The sequence below is a fragment of the Aythya marila genome, assembly GCF_965140915.1.
Source record: "Aythya marila genome assembly, chromosome: Z".
Lineage (NCBI taxonomy): Eukaryota > Metazoa > Chordata > Aves > Anseriformes > Anatidae > Aythya > Aythya marila.
The window spans coordinates 62,483,160-62,509,900 of record NC_139080.1 but is presented as its reverse complement, the minus strand read 5'-3'; the positions used below and the strand labels follow the sequence as shown (position 1 = coordinate 62,509,900).

Genomic DNA, 26,741 nt, shown 5'->3' with positions numbered 1-26,741 from the left:
CACAGTGCTCCACCTTTATTTCCATTTGCCTTTCCAGCCTGCTTCTTCTAGCCACCCATTTTGCTCTTGCTCTATAACAATTAACCTATCATAAACAAAACAGTTAAGCACATAACCTTTAAAAGGAATTTCCTCAGCACATTGTAGTGCGCTGACAATGCTTGTCTAACACAGGTCCCCTCGTTCTCTATAAAAGCCCAGACAAATCGGATGGATAATGCAGACAGGGAAGGATGGGGTGGCAGTGGGGGAACTGGGACACATGGCATAGGAGAGGCTCAGAATCTGTGACTGTTGTGCTAGTTCTCAGAAGTGAAGGCTACGTGGGGATATCTGATGGCTATCATCAGCTATCTGTCTGGAGGGTAAGAAGAACCAGACCCTCCTCAGATTTCCTCTTCCAGAGGACGAGGACAAGATGAAGCAGTCACAAGTGACATCAAGGGAGATTTCAGTTTCAGGCATAAGGAAAAAAGTCTTTTTATTTTTATTTATTTTTTTTTGTGTGTGTGTGTGTGCGCAGTCAAACACAGCAACAGCCTGGCCATGGAAACTGCAGAATTTCTATCCTTGAAGATGTTCAGACCAAACCGCCGGCACCAAGGTCTAGCTTTCACGTCAGACCTACACTGAGTAGAAGGCTGGACTACATGACCACCTTAGAACCCTTCCAACTGTATTTTATGGTTTCATTAAGGAAAGCTAAGCCCTTATCACCATAAATAAATAAATAAATAAATAAAATCACAGTACGAACATTTTACCTGGAGTTACAGACCAGGCTACTAGCAATGCATCTATTTCAGCTAAACCACACAAGGTAGCCTGGAAATAGTGGTGAGTCATTGTGATGGGTGTCCCCTGCTGCAGGGGACGGAGACACTCGCCTGTCAACCTGATTTATTGATTAGGAAGGTTTGCTGCCTGCCAGGGATGCAGAGCAAGGATGCTGGTCCAGCTCTCTGACTACTGCCTCCTGCTCTTACTCCACATGGGTGCAAATGGTACTGCTAGGGGAAATCTGGGCAGTATCAAACGGGACTACAGAGCTCTGGGGGCAGTCTTCAAGGGCATGGGGGCTCAGGTGGTGCTGACCTCCTCAGTCCTGCTGAGAGAGGAAAGGATGTGAGAAAGAGGGCACTGATAGAGGAGGTCAAAAATTGTCTGTGGAACTGGTGTGGGCAACAGGGCTTGAGGTTCTGTGACCATGGGACCCTGTTTGAGGATCAGTGTCTGCTTGGGAGAGATGGGGTACAGCTCTCTAAGTGGGGCGAGGACAATTTTGCCGATAGCACAGCTGATCTCATAAGGAGATAAACGAGGAAGAGGGAGAGGGTACCCAGTGGCCCTGTGAAGGAGTGATGCATAGGGCTGCTGAACAATGGGCACAGGGTGATGTGGCAGGAAGGGATCACAAAATCAATGATAGGGCTAAAGCAGGCTACTTCCAGCACTTGCAGGCTAGCAAGGAAATGCCTACAAGGCATTATTACGGAGAACTCCCTCAAACACCCTCTAGTAACACAGCATGCTGGGGTACCCCTCTGAAGCGCCTGTGTGGGGAATAAACAAGAGAAGTTAGAGGTGTGCATATGCTTCCAGGGCTGGGATCTTACTGACACCAAGGAGATGTGGTGGGATGGCTCCCATGACTCAGCTGCTGGCATGGAGGGATAGGGTCTTTGGGAAGGACAGGCAGGGGAGGCGTGAAGGGGGCATCGTGCTTGACGTCAGTGAGCAGCTGGAGTGCATGGAGCTCTGTCTGGGGATGGATGAGGAGCAGGCAGAGAGCCATTGGGTCAGGATTACAGGGAGTCCCCCATAAGATCCTCCTATAGAAGCTGCTGAAGTATGGCCTGGTTGAACGGTGAGGTGGATTAAAAACTGGCTGAACAGCCAGATCAAATGATAGCGGTCAGGAGCACAAAGTCTAGTTGGAGGCCAGGAATGAGTGGAGTATCCCAGGGGTCAATACTGGGTCCAGTCTTGTTTAACAATTTCATTATCAATCTGCATGATGAGGTGAAGCACACCCTCAGTAAATTTGCAGACGACGTGAAACTCAGGGGAGTGGCAGACTCAGCATAGGGCTGTGTTGCCATCCAGAAGGACCTTGACAGGCTGTCGAGGTGGGCTAAAAAGAACGTCATAAAGTTCAACAGGAAGCGTGGGCTCCTGCAACTGGAAAGGAACAACCCCAGATACTAGGACACGCTGTGAGTCACCTAGCTGTAAAACAGTTTTTCAGAAAGGGACCTTGGAGTCGTGATGGACACAGAGTTGAACATGAGTCAGCAATGTGCCTTTGTTGCTAAGACAACTAATGGCATTCTTGGCTGCATCAGGCAAAGTATTGTCAGCACGTCAAGAGAGGTTATCCTTCCACTGCATTGAGCACTGGTGAGGCCGCAAGTACGAGAGAGACTTGAACATGCTGTTGAGAGTCTGATGGATGGCTACCAAGATGATGATGGGACAGAAGCACCTCTCCTATGAAGAGAGGCTGAGAGAGCTGGGACTGTTCAGCCTGGAGAAGAGGAGGCTCAGGGGGGATCTCATAACTGTGTATAAATACCTGAAAGGAGTTCAAGGACGATGGATGCAGGTTCATTTTGGTGGTGCCCAGTGCCAGGACAAGAGGCACTAGGTACAAACTGGAGCACAGGAGGCTCCCTGTGCACATCAGGAAACACTTTTGTGGCATATGGGTGTTGGAGCATTGGCACAGGTTGCAGAGTCTCCCTCCTTGGAGTTCTTCAAAAGCCCCTTGGACATGGTCGTGGGCAATAGTCTAAGTGTCCCTGCTTGAGCAGGCGGCTGGACCAGATGACCTCTGGATGTCCCTGCCAACTTTAACCATTCTGTGATCCCACGATTATTCGCTGCTTCTCCTCATTCCCGCCTTTAATGACAGCTGCCTGAAGAAAATCTATTTCAACAGTAAGAAAAAACTGTTTTTAGTTCCGCGCCAGAAGCATTTCCCCAGAACAAAGACAGCATAAAAGGATAATGTGCAATTTACATTGATTTTTTCTCAGGTGAAGGTAGGAGAAAAGGAAAATAATAATAAGGCAAATTAGTGTTCCAGCATGCCTACGTGTAGCGCAGATTCGGAGGCATGAGGAGTGTGTGTTACTGGCTGTAATGCTGAGTCAGATGCAGAGGGGCTGCTGGGAAGAGTCAGCACGCTGAGGAAGTTTCCGAGACGGTGTCATACCCAATAAATTATATTTAGTTGGTAAGGTTACGCACACCATAAAGCCTTGGGTACTGTTACAGCCCTGAGCCACGGACATCCACGCAGCTTTTGGGGAGCAGTGGAACCACATTTTTTCAGCCCTCCAACATCATTTCGGGTCCCACCGGGAGGTCTAGTGGCTTTTATTCGCCCCTACACACCTGCGGTCACTCGCAACGCACACCACGGCTTTTAACCTTTTGGCCAGATTTCCTCACACCACTTTCCGTGACCGGTACCAGCCACGCAGGGCAACCACGGTGCGGGCCCTGGTGCTCCCAGGAGTTATTATTTTTTATTTCGCAGGGGATTCACAGCACCGCTGTAACTAGCGTAAAGCACCGAGCACCCCGCCTCGGGGCCGGCAGCGGGGTCTGGGGGCACCCCCGGCCTCCATTTTGCGACCCGGGGGGCCCTGAGGGGGGGGGGCGGTGTAAGATGGCGCCCCGCCTCCCCGCGGGGGGGGCAGGGAGGGGCGGTGGCGTGGCGCCCGTGCTGGTGGCGGTGCCTCCTCCTCCTTCCTCCACCTCCTCCTCCTCCTTCTTCTTTTACTCCTCCTCCTCCTCCTCCTCCTGGCCCCGTCGCGGCCGCGTGCGGGCGGTGCCAGACGCCGAGCCGGCCACACGCCCGCGGCTGTGTCGGGCTGAGGAGCGGGCGCCCCCGGCACCGCCACCATGACGGCGGCCATGCGGCAGCGCTTCGACCGCTTCCTGCACGAGAAGAACTGCATGACCGCCGCCCTCGAGCGCATCGAGAGCAAGACCGGCGTCGACCGCAGCTACATCGCCATCGGTGAGCTCGGGCACCGCGTTTAGGGGGAGAGAGGGGCATGGGGGGACCGGCCGGCAGCGGGAGGGGGGCGGCTTGGCAGCGGCTGCAGCCGCGCCCTGCCCCGCTCCTCCGCCTCTTCCCCCGGGCCGCCCCCTCGGGCAGCCGGCGGGGCAGCGGCTGGCCCCTCGGCAGCGCCATGCACCCCTTCTCCGTCTACCCCTTCTCCGTGTACCCCTTCAGCGCCGCAGGTGAGCCCCCGCCCGGCTCGGGCTGCCCCCTCTGCCCGTGCCGTTGCCTTCTCCTAATTCCCTCTCCGCTTTTTCCCCCCCCTCTGTTCTCCCCGCAGCTCTCCTCGGGGCGGTGGCCGTGTACCTGGTGATCGGCTACGGCGCCTCGCTGCTCTGCAACATCATCGGCTTCGGATACCCCGCATACGTCTCGTGAGTGCTGTAGGGTGCACGGGGTGCGCGGGGATGGCTGTCCCCGTTACCCCGGGGAGGGACCTGGTGGCAGGGTGCCAGCCCCGGCGGTCCTCGAGGACCGTGCCCCAAAACCTGGCTGCTCGCTGTCTGCCCGGCAGGTGCTGTGTCATGGGCTGGCAGGTGCTGAGCAGCTTGAAAGCGATGCCCACAGTGTGGTACGTGTCCTCCTCGGCTTCTCACGCTGCTGCTTTTAGCCCAGAGGGCTCCCAGGTGCGGTGCCAGCACGTGTTTAATGCAAAGCCCCCTGCACGGAGGCAGGCGCATTAAGGAGCGATGCTTGCCGCAGGACAGCCTGGCGGAGGAGGAGGGGGAGAGGAAGGCTTTGGGGCTCCTCTTGAGAGTTAAAGTCTTAAAAAATATTTTGCCTTTCAGAGGACAGTTTAGGAAAGCCCCCGTGGGTGTTCTGTTTATAAAAGTAGCTGGTATCCTTTTATTGGCAGTATACTGTCAAATTACTAGAACAAAATGGCCTTCCCACTAGGTAAGACGTCAGTAGGTTGCAAAACACTTTTTGGGGTTTACTAAATAAAACCTTCTGTGTAGCATGCAGTGTTCATAAAATGGAAGTCCTTCCCAGCTTTAATGTTACGTTGCTGAAATGCAGCGCTTGGCTCTTATATAACCACTTACATACAGTCAGCGGCTTTTAAAAATGTGTTATCTGGCAATTAGCTTCTGGGCAATTAAAAATATGTTGCTTTGCTTGCCCTTTCTCTTGTTTCCCGAGTGGGGGAAATCAACTCAGTTTTAGACTCATACAAGATTAAAAACGACTTTTGAAATGCCTTATGGTTACGATGCTTGAAGCTAAGCAGTGCTTTTCTAAATAGTGTTACTGGTGTGCACTAATTTAGGAGATAATAGGTCAAGAACAACTTGGGGGAAACTTAGGGTTTGTTTTATATAAGGCAATTTATAATTGAATTTTTTAAATTAAAATCTGAAAGTAGAAATGTTTAAATACTGTAGAACCTTTAAATAGTTGAATAGGAAATACATTTATGTACTATTTTCTGCCTGAGTTAGGCCACTATTAAATTTTTATAATTTATGATTGTGAAAGGCTACTTAAAGTTTTACGCTTGTTTGAGATCAGATTTTAAATCTGCCTATATTCAATTGGGATGAATAAACAGACTGTAGAGCTCTTAAAGTTGTGGAGGCAAGACAGTAGCAAATCAAATACAAATAGTATGGGTTTTCTTTCTTCTCATGTTTGTCTCTTTTTTTGTCCAAATCTGGAAAAATTACTTTATCTTTTTGTAGAGTGTCTACCCTTCTGTGTGCAGGTAGTTTTAAGTGTACCCTGGCTTGAAAATGTACCCCATCAATATTAATACTGTGAATTTTTTTTGGTCTGTTTTTGTAATGGGTGCATTGGCCATTGTTCTTGATTACAAGTCTTAACTAACATATGCAAACAAATGAAAAAAAGCATGAATATCACGCACATTTATACAGTGCCAATTCTGGCTTTTCTGAATCATGCTGATTTAATGCTTTCCCTTTGTATATCTTTTTAATGTGGAAACATTTTTTTTAGGGTAAAACTATAATCTCAGGTGATAATCTCATTTATATAGCATGCATGCCAGGGGCATACACTTTTTAGTGGCATCCTGCAGAGAGGTGTTAGCCTGTGAAGTAGTCTGCTGACACATTGGCTGCCCTTATCTCCCTTCCCAAGTGCGGAGATGATGCTTTGCATTCTCTGACGAACAGTGTTCTGCCCACAGAGCCAGCAGCCCAGCACAAGTGCAGAGGAGATGTGGGAGGGAATATGCTAGCATGCATTTTCATGGTCCTGTTCCATTTCCCCTTTTTTGGGGAAAGTGTGTGAACTCAGGATGGGCATAGTAGCCCTTGCTAGTCTGTACGTGGTTATGGGATCAGCCTGGGAGCAACAGGCCAGGATATGTGTGCTTTCTCCTGAGATGGCTTTCAGTCTGCTGCCATGCATGGGCTGCCTAACCAAACCTAAAGCCTGTTTGGTTTTACCTGGAAGACATCACCTGTCTTCCACTGCATGGGTTTCTTTTTGTCCTGGCACTACCATGCCACGCTCTGTATTTACCTTAGGGTAGATACCCTAATGTAGGGATAAGCCATGGGAAGATACAGCTGAGTTAACAGAGTGATTCCAGTTTCCTTTCCACAGCTTTGATCCTGTACTGTAGTTAGGGTGCTGCTGAGTCTTGTTCCCTCTGCTTGTGGTCCTAAAACACAAGGAGCTCCAGCCAGTGTGGTGTCTTTATTCCTCACTTCTCTTCAGTCTGTTCCTCTTTGAAAAGACAGCTGAAGAGCCCACTATATGAAGTGTCAGTACAAGTGAGAGTTGCTTCCTAGCATTGGGTAGAAAACAGTTTCTAGCTTTTTTCATTGGTTGAAAACACCTTCAAATGTGCTGTGGTGGGTTAACCCTGGCTGGTCACCAGGTGTGTACAACTACACTGCTCTCTCACCCACCTTCCTCTGAAAGACAGGAAAAAATACAATGGAAACACTCAAGGGTTGAGCTGAGGGCAAGGAGATCATGATAGTAATTAGTGTAATTGGTGAGTAGACAAAACAAGCTTGACTTGAGGAAGATTAATTTATTGGTTATCACTAACAAAGTAGGAATAGTGAGAAATAAAAAAAAAAAATAAAACACCTTCCCTCAACGCCACTTTCTGTGCAGGTTCAACTTCACTCCTGACTCTGCTACCTCATCCTGCACCCCTGAGCAGCACAGGGAATGGGTGTTGTGGTCATCCACAGTGCTTTGTGCTGCTCCTTCCTCATGCTCTGCCCCTGCTCCCCATGGGGTCCCGCCTGAGGGGGCTGCCCACAGGCAGCAGCTCCTCAAGCACTGCTCCCACATGGCTCCGTCCCACGGGGTCCATCCATCCATCCCCCAGGAGCAAACTGCTCCAGCACGGGTCCCCCACGGGTGGGCGGCAGCTCCCCCCAGACCCTCTGCTCCTGCGTGGGCTCCTCTCCACGGGCTGCAGCTCCGGCCCGGGGCCTGCTCCTGCAGGGGCTCTCCATGGGCCGCAGCCTCCTCCAGGCCACATCCACCTGCTCCACCGGGGGCTCCTCCACCCATGGGGGGGCTGCAGCGTGGAGATCTGCTCCATGTGGGACCCATGGGCTGCAGGGGGACAGCCTGCTCCACCAGGGGCCTCTCCATGCACAGCCCGCAGGGGAACTGCTGCTGCCTGCCTGCAGCACCTCCTACCCTCCTGCTGCACTCACCTGGGGGGCTGCAGGACTGCCTCCCACTCCTCACTTGCTCTTCCTAGCTGCTTTTGAGCAGCAGTATTTTGTCCCTTCCTTAAATCTGATCTCCCAGAGGCCCATGCAGTGTCACTCCCTGGCTCAGCTCTGGCCAGCAGCAGGTCCCTTTTGGACACAGAGGCCTCCCCTGCAGCCCCCATGCTACCAAAACCTTGCCACGTAAACTGTACAGCTGTTAAAGCTGTGCCTCCTGGAAGAGGTCAGGGAACACAGCCATCAACAGAACATGTAACAGAGGGAATTAATTTGATGTACACACAAGCATGTCAGCAATGGGTCCACATGTGAATCAGCTCAGAAGAGTACTGAAGGAGAAAAAAGAGACTGCCTTTCCCCAGCTAACTTACTGTCTTTGGTTGTGATGTAGATCAGTGTGTCGTTTTTGTGATGTGATTGAATAGTTTAAGATGAGAAATAACTTAAGTAACCAGTAGAAAGACTGGTGGTAGCATTAAGTGGTGGGATGTGTGTGTTCTGCAAGACAGATTACCTCCTGTTCTTACAGTTGCTTAAAACAGCCAACAGGCTACTACTGATGAGAGACTTGCTAGGCATGTTCCAGTTATCCTCTGTTAGGATTTTAGTTTTGGGTTACCTTGGTCACAGTAGTTACTGATCATCTCTTTGCTTGCCTGAAAGAAAGTGTATCTGGAAAAAAAAAAAAAACAAAACAGTCCAGAGATGCTCCACTCGGGAGTTCAGTCTGCTCACAGGCAAAGCCTTGGCAGTTTCATAGCTGCCCACCATGCCTTGTGTAGTTCTGTAGTTTATTTTCTTTCCTTAGTACCATTCTCTTTGCCCTGTGGCCGTGTGTGCTGTGCAGCAGATGTGAATCTTGCTGGTGTGGTACCTGAGGGCTGCAGCCACCAGTGAGACCGGGCTGGTGGGGTGTGCTGCCAGCACTGGCCAAGGCACAAGGTGGTTTCAGGTAGGCACAGCTGCTTCCCTTCTCCTTCCCCCCCTTTAATGTTCACCTTTGGCTTGGCTTTGTGCAAGTCTGTGCTGTGTTTGTGCACAGAGGAGCCATGCACAATCATCTGTCACACACAATCTTCTTGGCTCTTCTTTGAGCAACCTGGTGTGGTGGGAGGTGTCCTGCTCATGCCAGGGGGGTTGGAACTTGTTTGTTCTTGAAGGTCCCTTCCAGCCCAAACCATGCCATGGCTCCATGATTCCCCAAATCCCCGTCTTCTATGCCATGTCATCACCCACAGGGCTCTTAATGTAGGCAAAAATAAGCAGTAGTTTTCCAAGGAGAGCTTATCTGGCTATCGCCCAGAACATCAGACAATCTGGGTTACAGTTAGTCATAAAACCCTGGCGTTTTTCCCTCAAATCCTGTGCGGTGCTCTGTGATTAAAAAGAGTAATTGTTTTTAAGTTGAAATCTACTACTCATTTGCAGACTGTTGTTTGCAGTAGGCCAGCATTTGAACATTCTCCGCAGGTGATACCAAAAACCTCTTACGCGTCCAGTGAGCTTTAGCTGCACAAGGCGATACTCAGACTAGGAGATGGAAGGAGTGAGTCCTGCAAGTACTTCAGTAATGTTGCCAATGTCTCGCTGCTTTTCTAAACTTTCCAGATCTAGCCTGTTCAAACATAGCTCCACCCATAGCCCACGGCGGTTAGCTGCCTCAGAAAAATTAGAGAGTGCAAGCAGGAAGGGAGCCCCTTATGACTCAGAAACGCGTGCAAAGGATTTACTGAAATTTCAGAAGTGCTGTCATGTTTGGTTTAAACGTGGCTAAGATGAAAATAGCTCCGGGCAGTAAAATGTCTGAACTTATTACGGGTGTCTTCAGGGGAGAAGAGCAATATAGTACAATCATCCCTCCTCCTGCTCTGGCTAATTTTGTGCTGTTACTTCAGTTTATCTGTTTTTACTATTTAAGTGCTTATTATGGCATTTTAGAAACAGGAAACAATCTATTCTGATTACAAAGAGGTGTAAACATGCAATTCAAGTCTTGTAAGTATCATTGTGAACCTGAGCCTGTCTCCTGGTTTCTTTGCATGTTCCACGTCACTGAAATAGGAATGGTGCTTTTTTTGGTCAAAGACGGTTAAAAAATGTGAAATCATGTGTTTCCTGAGAGCTAGGACAGTAAATTTGCTTTCTCATAACAAATTTTGAGAGGAATGCTTACTTTTTTACTTCATGGAAAATTCTGCATGGTATATTTACATTCACAAGCAATGCTGTGCTGTTGTTTTATAAAACTGTTCTGAGAGAGCTGATGTATCTCATGAGATCTGCAATGTTCAGAGTAAAGTTAAGCAGAAAGTTTCCAAATCTGTCTATGCTTATACTGTCCACTTTCTCAGATGACACTCTTGCCATGGAGTTTCAAACTTTAAAAGCTATATATACTTTTTGCGTATGTTTTGCATAAGTCAGTTCATCTGAAACATGTTTGTTTTTTTTTGTCTTACAGATTTTAGAGTGCTGTGTTTAAAACAAAAGCTGTGCATCTGTTAAGTAGGGAAATGGCGTGCTTTTGTTTCTAGAGACAGCAAGTTGTTTGATGCAGGAGTGACTCTTAACATTACAACGAATGTAGATACATTAGAATTTATCTCCCACATTTTAAATTTAGGTTAAAAAGCTAAAGACCTTTGTTCTACAGGTGGGTCTGCAATCCAGATTAAACTCCTTGGAAGGCTACTGGTTTATAACTGATACAGACACTGTTTTAAGGAAAAGCTGATGTGTTCATTCATAAATGAAGGCATTTTACCATTTTCTTAGTCTAGAAATACACTATTGCATGCACTGTTCTCCCTTAACTGCAGTAATCTCTAGCAACTTTGCTGGTGTTAAGGATAGTGTTGTTAGTGGGATAGTTAGGATTACACCACTGGTGTTTGCTGAAATACTTTCCTAAACTATGCTTTCTCCTGCTGAGTCACAGTGCTTCTGAAATTCGATGTGTAACATTGCTGATCCTAAGCGTCGAAGAAGGTGGAGTCAAAAAGATAAAAAAATGTGGATTATTGTTGGTTGCTGTTCTTGTTTGCCCCGTGTTGTTGCAGTCACATGTTCTAGTTATGCTGTAAAAGGCTTTCACCACAGCTGTGAGACTGCTGGAGGAGAGTTCATCACACCGTGCCATCCTGAAAGGACGGCAGCCTACTTGCCACTGGGTACACAGTGAGCAAAATATGCAATTTTTGGACGAGGTTAATGAAGCTGTCTTCAGCTCCTAGGAAGAGAAATGCAGTCTTGCATGTGAGGATCTGTGATCATTAGTTAAAACTCAAAAATTTTGAAAAAGAAATGGCAAAATGTTATACACAGTTTAGTAGCTGGCACTGTACTCAGAAAGGAATTGAGGATTTGCAGAGACCTGAACCCAGAAGCAATTCCTCTAAGTCTGAAACTCAAATCCCTTTCCTACTCCCTGATGAATCAATTTTTTAAATTACTCTCAGTAATTAAAACCATAGGATCTATGTAACTTGCTTTCTAATTTAAAAAGTACTTGCACAGTGATCACCTTACAACAGCAAGATTTTTCCATCCAAGACTGTAATTGCTTTAAACATCAAGTCTGAAAATGTTGCACCATTTTGTGCTTAATTGCACATTTATGTAATTTAAGGGCACCCTGTAATTCATTTGCCAATATCATGGTAAACAGAACTGAAAGGCAGTCTTAGAGCTGTAACAAAATTATGCTTAAAATACAGCCTCCACAGTGCACTTCATGTTGACAAGGAAATGTAATTTTTATTCTTTCTATATTGTTTTAAGCATATAGCAGAGGACGACGACTTCTCCTCAGGGTAACAACAACTCTTTGATCTCTGTGCCTATACCCTAAAAAGTAGCAGCTCTGGAGAGACAATCAAAGAATATGAAACATGTTTTTCCTTAAACAAAATTGCCTGTCACAAGTACAGAGGGTGCCAGCAGCGTTGCAGATTGCCAGCGAGTGGTATCTTCTGGTGGGGATGCAGCATGTCTGCATTTTGCAGGTAGGATTTGGCTTTTTTGTAAGCTCCATGGACATGCAGTTTTTGTCTTCCTTGTCATAACCTTGAGGAAAGACAACTTGGAAGACTCCTGTAATAAAAAGTGTAATAAATGACTAAGTCCCAAATAGGATTACAATCAAAGTTTACAATTTATTAAGCGAATAGAGGTAAGCAAACAGCGCTGGGTGCGCTGGGAGGCTCTGCTCCACCAAGATGCACTCAAGTTATATCAGGCGGCTGTTTTTTGTGCTCCTAGGCTCCTGCATATTCATTATTATGCTAATACATATTCATTACAACTTCTAGAAAAGGCAGGGTTATTATAATTAGTTCCCTGAATCCGAACCCTCCTGCTGGTGCATGCGTATCAGTCTCTAGTGGTCCCTCTGGGGGTCTCTCATGCTGAAGGCTCGTAGTCTTCCTCCCAGGCTTTTTTCCTTGTCTTTCGTCTTTGTCCATCTTGGCTGGATGTCAGAGACTTGTGCAGTGTCCCCTGCAAGCTTTGTCTTTTAGTCGTCCTTCAGCTTTCCCCTTCCCCTTAATCTCTTGGCCAGATATCAGAGACTTGCACAGTGTCCTGTGCAATCGTCATAATAGTTAGCAGTTATTCTGAAACCCCTTTGTTCTCTTATCCCCTGTGGACAGGAATTGCTGGACCATTCCTTTGCAGGATACAAGGAATACATTATACATGTGTATACAAGAATACAAGATACATTAACCACTCTGTCTTCCTTAGACTTGTGGTTATACAAGGGTATGTAAGACAGAAAGTCGCATTTCATCATATCATGCAGCCCTAGCATTGTTCAATATGGACACGAATCAAATGAACACGTTTCACAAAGTGAAACTGGAGGTTACTGAAACAGGGCCTTTTAGGTTCAGGAGACACTGGTGTAGCTGCTCACGCCTACAAGCACAGCCAGCAGTAAAGCTGGTAAAGCTTATTCTGAGGATTCAAGTGCAGGCGAGCTCTGCTAAAGCCTGCAGCGACGTCCCTCACCTGCGTTAAGGCTGGCAGTGGAGCAAATCCTTCTGGTAGAGAGGGTAGGTGGACATCTTCTAGGGGAGCAGAGCCGGGGATGCTGCTGGAGGCCCTCACCTGGCCTGCAGGGCAGCAGGAGCAGCAGCATGATGGTGTGACAGCCTGGACTGAGGCACTGATCCACGTTAATCCCAGCCAAAAAGAGCCTGCGGTGTGGGAGCGTGTGTGGGGAGCTGGCTTTAGCCCGACTCAGAAGTGGGGAACAGATCCATCACAGGGCCCTACAAATACCCGCTCCAGAGGAGAGCGGGACAGGAATAAACAGTGATGAAATGACAGAACTGCTGCCTTTTTTTTTTTTTTTTTTTTTTTTTTTAGGAACCTAGCTTTGTGCTTATTTAACATAAGCTGTGGTACTCTCTTCACCTGTGACAACAAATACCCTTCCTATACTTCACGAGTTTGTCTGCTGCCATCTTCTGAATATACAACATTAGGAGAGGGGCAGTGGTAGACCTGCACTTACACAACTGCTGCAGGGTATTTGGCAGGGATGTGTTTCCAGTATCTGCAAAAGCATTACGCTACTAGTATAGTCTGGAGGAAGAAGCATGGAAAGACAGAAGGCTTTTAGCTGATGGATGAAAATGGAGAAGACAAAATGGTAAAGCAAATACAAACACACAGGCACAGGCTTCACTGCAGTGATGCCAGAAGTTTCAGGGGTAGCCTGGCAAGGGGGGTCTGAAATGAGGATGGCAGGGAGGCACAGGGCTTAAGGAAGAGTGTTGATCCCACAGAGGTGTCTAGATAGCTAGAAGTAAATTGGTTATGAAGCTCAGCAAACTGCTGTAAGGAGCCGAGACAGCCTGACAAGTATGAACTTTAGAAATATAGAGAATTTCTTTTTTTTTCTGAAGTTTAAAAAAAAAAAAAGGAAAAGTTAACCTTAGCAAGAGAGTCGTAGATGTGCCAGCCTACTCATTCAGTATAGCTCTGATTAGAAAACTGAGGGGAGGATGCACAGAATGGCTTATCTCCTCCATAACTACAGCAGGACTGGGTTTAGTTTAAGCAATGCAGTGTGGTTGTGAAATACATGTGTTGAGGGATACGTGGTTTACTGTGCACTAAAGATGTCTTAGACTGGAGCCTGCCTTTTGTCTTAAACTTGTAACTTTATTTGTACAAGAGTCATCGGGTATACCTTGTAAACTGCAGAGTTTTGAGTGACACTAGGTAATAAATTTTGGCATTTCAGCATTTCTTTCTCTTAATTTCTGGCTTCCACATTTACTAGCTGGACTCGGCTCAAAAAAGAAAAAAAAATATATATATATCCTTGTAAGATTATAATAGGCTTATTCTGTGAATACTGTATGTGTGAATTAACTCATCATTAACAATGATTTATTACGCCAGAGCTAATTCAGGGGTGAGTAACAACCTCTTCCTGGAAAAGAGTTGGTATTTTTTCAAGATGAGACAGATGCTTTAAGTGAAATAACTCAACTTGGCAAATTACTAATGTTAGGCTTAATCCAATTAATGCTAGACGTGGTCCGGTTGGACTGATTGTACGACAGAAGCAGTCAAAATTTGGGACCCGTGGTCCTGAGACTGCAGCTGCCCAGCCGCTGTGAACCCTGGGCTGCTGGAGAGCACGGCAGCCTCGGCTCTTCCCCGTTGGCGTCAGCAGCTGGACGGGTTATCAGAGAACAGGGGTGGATAAAAAGGACGCTGTCAGTGCTCTCCCCATGTGTCTGCACAGGTTGCAGTGCTGGCTCAGGGCAGGTCATACGCAGTGCTGCAGAGATACCTGTGTTTAAAATAACTGGGCTGTGATGTTTACCAGCCAGGCTGCTGGAAGCTGTTCTCCGTGACTGCTGCTTCCTCCTGCACGTGTAACTTCTGTAAGTAGTTATTTGGGGCTATGATTAAAGTCCTCTGCAATTAGAGTATAAGCACCAAATAAATTCCTTTGTGAAGTGTGATTGCTCCACATAACTAACGTGAAATTTACTCATATTGTTATTAGACGAAAAAGATATCAAACTACCTTCTTTATTTTCTATTTATTTATTTGTAAATTTGAAAGCATGGGCTTTGGGTGCTTCCTCCTTCATTATGAGACCTTAATGATACATGCTGCTGAAACTGACTTGTTCCTGCAGTGTACAAATTGCAAGGAGGCTGTCCTAAAGCTGGCTGTACTGCCAGCATCGTGTGGTCTGTATCTTTCCACTTACTGATGGAGGTTGAATTTTGAGTATCACACTGAGTCATGATTTAACATGAAGAAAAGCGAAATGTCCTTGCCATGAAGTAGCACCTATAATGTATCTCCTAAAGTTAGTTGTGCGGAACGTTATAGCAGGATAATAGGTAATAAATTACTGAAGTGCAGTGCAATTAAGGTGAAATTCTCCTGCTGAACAGAGTTATAAATGGACAAAAATCAGCTCAGATACTGTAGATAACCTACTGTACTTGCATATTCTTGAGTAAGAGATATTTTCTGTGACTTACTTTTGAAATGGTGTGTAAGTAGCAGAGGATGTGGTTATCTGTTGTCCTTTTATTAGGCAGGCACGTGTTATTATTGTATGGACTAGCACTGGCACTCTCCACTGAGGGACGTATTTCCCATTACAAAGCAGAGTGCTCATCACATATTCACCTTTCCTCGACTCCAGTTACACTGGTCAGTCACTGACAGCTCTGTTGTTCCCATTCTTCCCTTTCTTCCCTCCTACTAAATGGCATTAGGCTGGCGTCCTCCTAACAGCTGCAATTTTTGTTCTTGCCTCTGAGCCAATGGTGCTGGCTGTCATCGTCTGTGGTGTGGTGTCAGCCCTGTGAGCTTGTCCCGTGATACCTGGACCAGGCATCAGACCTGAGGGGAGTGTTGCTCTGCTGTTTTCTTCAGCGTGCAAGAAAGCACCGTGTGTGGGTTTAGTGTTGCATGTCAGCTGGTTAAACCACACCAGTGAATGACAGCTTGCAGTGCTGCTGCTCGTGACAGTCTGACCAAGAAAGTGTCCCGTTCAGATGCTCCTCTGTCACTGGTAAAAGGAATCCGTATTCCTTGGGTGTCTTCCCACCACCTTCCACCAGGAGGAAGACTGGGAAAGCTGTGGGGTGCCATGTGTAGCACGTAAGCTCCAGTGAAAGTAAGTTCTCAAGATCAAATGAGAGCCTGACTTGATTGTGGTCACGGCTCATTCTTTGTCATCAGCATTCATTATCATCAGAAGGCCTTAAGATACATTTCTTCCTTATATTAATTTAGTGTCATGTCCTTGAGAGGGGTGGTCATGTTTTGAAATGTCTCTCTGTGATGCTCTCAGGAGTAGTTCCTCATCATTCTAACAATTCCCATTTATTTCTTCAAGATCCTTCTTCAGGTTTTGAGGATTCGCAGCTTCACAGTTAAACTGAGACTTCCCAGATCAGCAGAGCTTCCTCTGAGGTGCTAGCAGGACTCACGAGTGACATCACCAATACTTTGGAGCAAAGGCTGCCATTGCTTGGGCTTTTTGGATGAGTGAATATGTTGTAGATATGAGCATATGCAAATGTTTCATAAGCATCCCTACAGAGCTGAAGTACTTTAGAAATAACAACTACCTGGCAGGTAGAGAAAAACGCACGTCACCTTAACTTAGTGAGTCTGAAACTCTTGTTTGCCTGTTATTTGGGATCTTTTTTGGGTTCAGCTGGGGACAGTCAGTTTGCATTCTCTGATTTGACCAGGCAAGGTATCAGCTTAAGCAACTGCAGGAGCAGATGGTGAACGTCCAAGTGGAGCAGCACCCATTTCTAGAGGAGAGCAGATACGAAAGCGAGCCATATTGGCACAGCGATGTGTCCAATGCCCTTTGCCACTGAATTGGAGGCTCTACGTTTTTCAGTGAAAACTGATTTTTGTGATCATTAGGATGATTTTTAATAATGTTAACAAAAGTTGAACAGCCTCCCCCTAAATCTGTCGACGGCTTCAGACGATGAGTGGAAAGCAGCAAGGCTGTTAGCAGTTTCACTGCCAAGTGTTCTCTCGCAAATACCAAGCTAGCATGTTTTTTGTGGTAAGATAAGCCTCCCCCAGTATGCCAGCAGTGAAGAACTTGCCAGTGTAACTGGAAAAATTAATGCCCAGCAGGTTTTCCTTAACCACGAGAAGCTGCCATATGTTCCTTTCCCTCCCCCGTTTACCCCTTTGTTCAGCGCTGACTTCCCTGCTGGCTGATTTTGCTGTTTCTCTCCTTCAGAAGGCAGTTCCATGCCGTGACAGCAGCCCGCACCAGGAGCTCTCTCCCTGACCTGCAGTGCGTTTTCTCAGTGGCCCCTCAGCCAGCGGTGCTGAAACTAGTGCAGATGATGCATACATTAAGTGTCAGATCCTCTTATTGCATCTGAAAGTAATTCAATCCAGGAGCTGCACCAAATCTCCCAGTGTGTGGTGGGTTTATCAGTGCTGCTGCTAAAACATAAGGCATGTCGCGTGGTTGGCTTTTTATTTTGACTTGCAGAGCTAGGAAGTGACACACTCTGAAGGGCTCGTCAATTCACAAACCAGGAAGTCTGCTCACGGATAGCCATCTCCTTGTGCCTTCTGTTTGGTAAACCTCCCGAAATCTCAACCTTCCTTACTGTCTAAAAGAAAATTTTACACCTTTGACTTACCCCACAGATCTTGCATTGGCAACAGTGTAGTTGATATTAAAGGAACAAATTGTAAGAGATTTAAAACCAAATATACAAACTTTAATCCAGTGGCACGAGTGGAGAGTACAAATGCTTTTTAATATTCTTAATGTTCATATTATCAGGCTTACGGTGGCTAGCATTTCCTTCTAAAACTTCTTATCGTGCTAATCTAGAACTGAGCAAGACCCAGTCTCCATTTCTCGTACTAAAGAAAACACGCGTGCATCTTTCTTGCAACCCCCTATTTTTAAAACTGTCTGAACTTGCATGCCCCCAGCAACTGGGGATTTAAAGCCAGTTAATTATTAAGCAGAAAGCCCAAGACTTCACTTGAGGTTTCTCCGCTGTTCGTAATGCCATAACCTACATCATGATATGCCAGTCCTGTAGGAGTGGATTTAAAGAGCGAAGCAGCTGGGGGTGCAGACACATCGTCCTCGCTGCCTGCGTTTGGGGGAGGTTGCTTTATACGGCCTCTGCTCGGCTGCTGTAGACCAAGTGCTCGCTAGCAGATAGAGCAAACCTTCCCATCTGCCTTTTCAGAAAGGAATCCAGCTCATGTACACGATGAATAAAGGTGTTTGATACTCACTTCCAAATCCTGGGCAGGGTTGCCTTGTTCTGGTCTCTTACAGATGCTGGTGTCATTGCTGGTGCTGGGTGATGATGTTCATGTTTCTCTTGCAGTCACAGTGGTAGAAGGTGCTGCTTCTTTCTGAAGTCACATGTTTAGGACAAAGCTTTCCTATCCAGAAATCTTGGGCACGCTGTCCATGTGATGGATAACATTTAAATCTGTTCTGCAGCTGATACAGAGAAATTAAATTATGAGAATTCACACGTTGCAATAAACCTGAGATGTAAAAACTTCACCATTACAGGTGACACTAGTGCTACTGATTTACTTACCTCTCTTTTTTTTTTTTTTTCCCTTACAGGATCAAGGCCATTGAAAGTCCCAACAAAGATGATGACACACAGTGGCTGACTTACTGGGTCGTGTATGGTGTTTTCAGCATAGCAGAGTTCTTTTCCGATATCTTCCTGTCCTGGTTCCCTTTCTACTACATGCTAAAGGTATTTTACTACCCACCTCCCTCTCTTAAAATGAGACCTTTGATGTAACTGCTTTAACGTCTTCAAGAATGAAGAGATGTCAACAGACTCCTCTGGAATCGTGCCTGGGTCACACCTTATTTTTAGATGCTGGTTACACTAATCTTGCTCTGTGAAAGTGATCTGGTTACAGCTGATGTTTTCAAAAGGCAAGTGGGAAACTTGTGGTGGGTAACAGGGAAAGATCTGCTATATTTTAGGAAAGAAGAGATTATGGAGATATTCAGTGGAAAGACAGTTGGCCTGCGGTGCAAGTTTGGGCAAGATGAGAGCACTTGGTAAAATCTGCAGAGTGGCTTCATTTCTGCTTTAAGTGCTTTAGTAGAAGTGGAGAGTTAAATTGCAAAGGCATCAAAAGGAAGTATTATCTTCTGTGCTATTGGGAGCAAAGAAGGAAATTACAACGTAAGAAATAGATTCAATCATACAATCTTCGTTTTTCATAGAAGATACTTTCCACTTCCTTTCAGGAAAGTTTCAGAAGAGCTTGTTGCTAACGTGTATTTAGTAGTGGGGTTTGACTACCAACAATTATTTGTTTGATGTGTTCCAAGCTTCATTTGTCAAATACAGTATGACTGTACTGTCAATCAACTTCCAAATATTAAATTATTCTGTGAGGGAGTCAATTAACATGTATGCTTTTGGGTAGAAGCTTGCTGGACAGCGATTTCTTTAGCTTACAGAATTATCACTTCTGTGTTCTCTTGCTTCTTTTTCCTACCTTTGTTAGCCTGGCTTAGCCTTTGCAAAGTACTTGAAAGGATTTGATTGTCAGCCATTGTGGTAGGGGCATTTACAGTTTTAATGGTAAGGTCTGATGTTGCCAAATAGTTTTTCCAGGAAACGCTGCATTTTGAAGACAGAACGAGCTTAGGTGGTTCAGTTACATGCATTACTTTTGCATTCTTCCTTTTGAATCTTCAGCTGACACCAATCATACAGTCATTTAGATGTTTAGTTCCCCAGCTCCCTCAAACACTCTGACACATTAGAACTGCTGCTTCAAACCTAAAAAAAAACAAACAAAAAACTAGGCTTGTCTCACAGAGTTAATTCTCTCTTCCCCCTTTTTTACCCCTTAGTCAAAAATTACAAGTTCTTTTACTATTTTAAGCCTAATGTTTTTGCTTGCTAAGTTTTAAAGAGTATGCTAATTTTGAAGTTTACTATGGTCTACACATACATGAAAGATTTACCGTTTTAATATATTAAGATCAAGCCAAATAGCAATGAAAATGCAAGTTCAGCTGACCTGAAAACAGGATCCAAAAAGATTGCTTATGGCACTGGGAGAATCTGTGCTCACACAGTTGTTTCACATCTCCATCTTCACCTTACAGTTGAGCAGCATTATAACTTTGCCTATTGTCTCCAGTTCTGAATTCATAGGGAGTATTCTCAGAGCTTCTTTTCTGGTAAAAACATGGCAATGATTTCTGCATGCCTGCATAGCACTCCTTCTGAAGAGCGTTCAATTGCAATTCAGGCTGACCTAGCAAATAAGAAACAAACAGATGGCTGTGATAATCCTGTATCAGAAATACCACATTTACATGTAGTGGTGGCAAAAACCGTAAGATACTTATCTCAGTTCAGCAGAAGCAAGCAGAAATGAAGGAAGCAATTGCAATAAATGTACAGCTTTCTATGATAACTGCTAAAGGCACATGCAAGTCAAGTATTTACTGTTAGCAGTGGGTAGGAGAGAGATACTTTTGTGATACAAAGGCAGACGGAAGGTGTTGGCTAAGAATCAGAAAGCACTGCTAACTGGGTGGGAGGATGGAAAATATTCAATGTGGGGAAAAGGAGGATTCTGGCAGCTTCTAATTTTCAGTCTACTGCAACTAAAACCTCTTGTAGTACTGTTTGTGATGTCTATGTCTCTTACGATCTTATGAAACAGAAGCCCAAATAAGCCATACATACAGATTTCAAACTTGCTTTTGTTTTATAAATATGCCAAGTTTGCATATTTATATTATTTTGATAGAGCTTGTAGTGTTCGCTCTGAACAGTCTTAGCTGCTTGTTATTCCTGTGTGCCTCAACAGGCAGGGCTGAGACTCTGATCATAGTTGCTCCCATACTTTCCTAAGTCCAGTGACCCTGACGTTTCAAGCATACTAGGAGTTTTCATATGTGGGTGAAAGGCATGTTCAAGAATTCTTTTGATATGTGGTACAATACTTCCAGATACTTTTTGTTCTCTAGCAGAAAACTTTTGAGTTCTTTTGGTTCTGTGGTTGCTTTGCCTTTTTTTTTTGTAATGCCTATTTTTTATTTATCAACTTCTTTACCTGAAACACAGGATATGTTTGCAACTCACAGTTTCATGTGTATGTGACCTGATTTTTGATACTTCTGATAATTATTTAAAGATTTTTGTTGTTGTTGTTCTGATATTAAAATACTATGGCCACTGAAAGTAGTAGAGGTTGTCCTAAAAGTATTACGGGAAGGAAGGAGATTCCATGCTTTACTAACAATTCTCTGATGAAATAATACCATCCTCTTTCGGTCAGACACATCACATTGGCTGTATTATGAAAACTGCTTCGACGAAGCACTCAGTGAAATGAAATGGGAGGAGTTTTCATTGAGGCTGTGTTATTGGCTGTATTACGAGGCACTCAGTGGAATGAAGCAGGAGGAGTTTCCGCTGTGAGTGTAGTAATGTGCCGCATGTGGCAGTCTGACTGTGCTTCAGGACAGAGATCCCATCCTCTCACCCTTGCACTCTGGGCAGTTATGAATCTCATTCCCTCCTATGGCTGGACTGGAGAGTCACAAAGAATATAGCCATTATTTTTTTTTTCCAATTAACGCTTTAACCACTCTATGCTTTGTATACCTTTTTTTATGAATCATTTTATGGTTATTTAATATGTTATGGGTATTTAATATTTTTTGTTACTTCAGCCTCATACGAGACAAGGGAAAAGTAAACTAAGTTAGCAGTCTGACATTCTCGAGCTTTGAAAAGGCTGAGATTTGCAACTCTGGTATGTGCCCTCTTGGAAAGGTATAAAACCATTTTTCAATACCTTTCAATAGTCATTGGTGTTTGAGAATAAATCTAGAACTGTAAGATACTTTTTTCATCACTAGACTGGGGCAAAGCTGTAAAAATCAATATGACTAATTTTATTGCTAGGCAAGAAAACAGAAATTTCAGTGTCTTTTGTTTCAAAGGAAGCTGGACTTAGAGGCATGGGATTTCCTAAAATAAAGGAGAACTAAGTAACATCTGTGTCTCCTGAGACAAGTAAAATAGCTGTTGTTAATTGGCCAGTTATTCCTTAAAGGAAATAGAATAACTCTCAGCTTTTACTGAAAGGTGCAATATAAGATGCTACTATTTATTCTTTGTTTTATTCCATTCCAAATAATAGAAGCTTTTGAAAATAAGTATTGCAGCACTTTCTGCCTTTATCTTTTAGTTCAAAGATAAAAGCTTAGAGCTTGCCTAAAAGGATGGTGAACTAACTGCCTTGGCAGAAGTTTGCAGTTGTTATCCCCTGGAATCGGGGTTCCTTTTTGGAAAGAAATCCTCTTCCACACCAAATATGTCATCATTAGCTTTCTACAGGGCTGGGAGAAGGAAAATGTGCCTTAAAGGAAAAAGGAGTTGCAGTCTCTCCAGAAACAATAGGTTAAAGATGTTTATTTCAACTGATGCATTTTTTTGGGGTGTATATTGCACTGAAGACAGAGCCAAAAGAGCTGGAGAGCAGAACCTACCAGAAGTCATCCCTTATCCAAGAAGGGCAGAGGGAAGACACCCTGAAATATTTGGAAGGCTTGTCTGGAGATCACTATGTAGTTTTCATCATTCAAAGAGGATTCTATTTTTTTTTTCTTTTTGTTAAATCAGAATCTTTCCTTTAAAGTAACACCTCATGACTTCAGTGACTTTGTGGTGGCCAAATTGTTATTTACAAGGCTCTTACGTAATACCAAAACAAATATTTGGGTCTTTGCATTTTTCCAGTGGGAAATCAAAAGCATAAGTGGAAGGAGAGGAGACAGAAATGCCTAGGTAGGCACAGTGGTACTCTGAAAGGATGCTGTAATCGAACTGATGTATAGGAAATGCTTTTGTGCTGTGCAGTGTACTCATACCTCATGAATAAATAAGAAATGGCTTGTATTTTTCAAATGACTTTCAGAAGCCATAGTGCATGCATTGAAACCTCGGTGCACTGCCTCTTTGACTGCTGGAGATACTGCTGTGAAAACCAGAAAGCTTCTGAGATAAAAAATATTTAAATAAGTCCTATTTGCCAACATTATTGAAAAGCGGCATTATCACTTTAAATTAAATGCCCATTTTTGGCCAAAGCTGGGGTGGTTTTGTTTTGTCTTTCAAGAAAAGGTGGTCTTCTGTGAGAAGATGTTCTGTTTTTATTTTTTGGAGAGGCTTTTGACACTGAATAATATTGTTCTCCTTGTGTCTGGAAAGAGTTGTTCTATTGCCGAGAAAATTTGCTTTTTTTTTGTTGCAGTTTTATTGCTGAAATATCATTCCATATATACTCCCAGTGCTCAAGCAGATTCAGTAGTGGCACTTCCTGTCCTCTACATGTTTTCATCTTGCTCTGCATAGCCATCTTTCTAATGCATATGACAGTGGAACTGAGGCCAAATAAAGGTGCTTCAGTGGTGAAGATAGGTATTTGTAACATACGTAATAGCTGTCTCTACAGTCCCCCTTTTAAGATGCAGAAATACTACCCCACACACTGTGGAGGTGGTTTCTGTTTTCCAGAGAGCAAACTGTGGTGTAAAGGCTATACCTAAACTGTGCAATCCCAAAGCATTACCCTATCTGTGTGCAATGTGTAGCTTGTTCGTGGCTTCTCATCAAGCCACTCTACCACTGGAATGCACACAGACCCTTTTTTCCCCTGCTGCATGGCCAAGGTGAGGAAGCAGAGTGGGTAGGGATGTGTTTTAGCTGGATCAGAGGGACCAAGGGGCTAGACCCTGAGTCATGTCTGTGCCGTTGTAGTTCAGATGTAGCCAGAGACTAATGTTTTGTCTGGTCAGCCTTTGTGTACTACTACCTTATAAAAAAGAAAAAATAGTGCAGTCTTGGTATACCTTTTACCAGATGAGCTTTACTGCTACAGCCTGCTGCCTTTATCCTATCAGTGTGCCAGAAGTTACTCCAATATTAAGATTTCCTGTGCAAAACTGTAATGATACATGTACTTATTTGGCTGTGACCGTACAAAACTGCAGGCCATTATGTACCATTTCAAATACACTTCAGCCTGTGGCAAAGTTAGGAGGGCGCACTGTTCCTTGTCTGCTGCTCGTCTCTTCCACTGACACAGATGTCCTTGTTCCCTCTAGTGTGGCTTTCTGTTGTGGTGCATGGCTCCCAGCCCGTCTAATGGAGCAGAGTTTCTCTACCATCGAATCATCCGGCCTTTCTTCCTGAAGCACGAAGCTCAGCTGGACAACGTTGTTAAAGATCTGAAAGACAAGGCTGCAGAGACTGCAGATACCATTGCTAAAGAAGGTGAGGAAAAGACCACTCAGTGATCACACCGAGTAGGAAGAATTTACCTTTGCAGCTCTAGTATTAAAGGTAATATTAATCAGTTTGGGGGGGGGGGGAAACAAGATTATTATGTAGATTTTAATGGAGAAGTTAAATTGGATGAAACTGTCAAGAAAAGAAGACTACAGTGAGTTTTACCTTCTGGGAGTACAGTTATGCTAGAATAAGCACAAACTGTATGAACACAAGAAGCAGCTTGCATTTTTTTTCCAAATGTGGAAGTTTGTGTGTCTTCTCAACATACATATCCTATCAAAATTCTCTCTAGAGACAGGTCTGAACATCCTCACAAGGTATTTTCCATAAATCTAGTTACCGTTGCAGTGTGTTTCTGTATATCCTAAAATACCATCATCCCCAGTACCTGGCAGTATAGGACTGACACTTGCCTAGTAAAGCAAACCCTTCGACTCAAGCAAGCAGCAGTGTTTGGAGTGGAGGTTTTCTGTCTATAAGATCTTGTAATTTTAATTCCTTTGGAAATCAAAGGATTCTGAGACAACTCTTAAAGAAATTTCTTAGATTCGTATTTGATTGAATAACATCCTAATTTTATCACAGCCTGGAGTTACTTAATGCGTGCTTTTATTGCCTTCCATTCGAATCTGGGCCTGTATACTCCAAAATGTTCAGTGGTAATTTCATGAATGAGAAAAGGGAATCTATTAATTAGCTGAAGTAAAACTTTACTTAAATATCATTGGAGAGGAAAATTATAAGATACCTCAAATCACCTTAAATCTGTTCTTCCCCAAATAATATATGCAGTCTGATTTCTTTTTACCAACTTAAGAAGTGTTCTTATGAGTATTTAAATGATCTGCCTTTCTCAACTACTCTTGGGAATTTTGCTGCATGACCCTTTCTGAATCATTATTGTTGAACAGGTATCTTAAATAATGTTCTTCATCTGTCCTTATTCTGTCACTTACTACTTACAGCGAATAAGCTACTTAAATCTGTAGGCCACTGTTAAGTTTTAACGTTTATTTTTCTACAGCCAAGAAAGCAACAGTGAACTTACTGGGTGAAGAGAAGAAGAGTACTTAAACTTTAACTGGATAAAGCTTCCCTACCACTTCCTTTACGAAGCTTGATGTTACTGGGAACTGTGGTATAACTTTAATAATGTTGCCTTGGAAACATTTTGATATATTAAAGGAATGTGTTATAAGTTCGCTTACTACTTTGCTGTTGTCTGTATAGAGATTAAGCATTTTTATTTAAAAGCAATGCAGTGGGCAGCATCTGAAGCTTAATGAAAACATTTTCTTCATCTTCATGCAGAAAAAATCTTTCAGTAATCACCTTCTGCGGTAACATAAAAAAAAGGTATATCTCCCAGCAGCTCTTGCACTTTAGTTGTCTCTTCGTGCATGTAATTACCCTTAATGCTGGCTTTGGTGTGTCTGGTAATACGATGTTATTGTATAAGGACAATATTAGTCTGAACAGATTTTCTTGAATATACAGGGGATAATTGAGAGAGATGGCAGAGCTGATGTATTTCTCACTAGTGAAGTAGTGAATGATGAAATCACCTGTTCTAGAGGCACCTGATGATAGAGATTATTCACTGCTGCATGTTTTGTTGTGTTTGGTACAATGTGCATATTCTTAAATGGATAGACACTAAATATGAGAAAGAGTAACTTCATTCGAGTGATGAGACCTATATTAGTGTGAGGTAATTTAACAGAAATGATGCGTTAAGTTGCACAAGATGACTGCAGTACAACTCTCTTGCCTTCTCTTTCTAAATAAAGTTGTCATCTAAAATTGTAAATAGAGTGCCTTCTTAAGCTCACACTCAAAAGCACAAACCACCTTTTCATTAGGAACAATAACATTACAAACACTTCTTCCTAAAGTCCTGATGATGTATTATTTACTGCATTAGGTATCAGTCCACGGAACTACATCATTAATGGGGTGGACGGCCAGTGCCACAAGCTTTTTTTGCACATAAACATCTCCAGTCTGTTCTGACTGTCCAAGAACAGCTTTGCATGAGCACTGAAAATTCCTGAATAGAAGTTATTTAGTCTATTAAATAAAGAAGTCTATTATTTAGTCTACTTGATATATTTCTGACCAATGGGTAAGAATGCAACCCAAACAAAGAGAATGAGCGCTTTTTCATAGTTGATGGAAAATATTTTTATAGATCTGAAGCTGCATTTGCTTTCACACTACAGTATTTTCAACAAATTCAGCATGAATTACTGAAATCTCTGTTTTCATCTCCCTGCTGACACGTCTTCAAAGCCCACAGTAGTGTTCTGACAGTTTTAAACTCAGAAAACACACAGAACGTGGAAGGTAAGATTGAACTTTTGATGTGATAAGAAGTGATTTCTGGTCCTCAACTTAAATTCTAGAGTAAAACAGACTTTTGAAGATTTGGGGCTTTCTGGAACAAGTTGGTATAGAAACATGTACTCTAAATTCTCAGGCACAAGAACTGTAAAAGAGTGAAGCACACAGTTACTGGGCAGATCAAGTTTACATTTGAGAAATGCCTATTATAAGAAGAGATATAACAGTGTCTTAAGAGTATGCATTTTAAACTTCAAGCTGCAAAACAGACCTTAGAGCAGTCA

At 44.0% G+C, this 26,741-nt stretch overlaps 1 protein-coding gene across 1 annotated transcript; it reads left to right on the top strand.

Moving 5' to 3' along the window:
• Window positions 1-3,741: 3,741 nt before the first annotated feature.
• Window positions 3,742-25,924, top strand: REEP5 (receptor accessory protein 5). The gene is made up of 5 exons (XM_082783021.1): window positions 3,742-4,030; window positions 4,356-4,449; window positions 18,387-18,525; window positions 23,928-24,096; window positions 25,139-25,924. The coding sequence occupies exons 1-5, from the start codon at window positions 3,913-3,915 to the stop codon at window positions 25,186-25,188; spliced, it is 570 nt and encodes a 189-aa protein (XP_082639147.1). The 5' UTR covers window positions 3,742-3,912; the 3' UTR covers window positions 25,189-25,924.
• The last annotated feature ends 817 nt before the right edge of the window (window positions 25,925-26,741 follow it).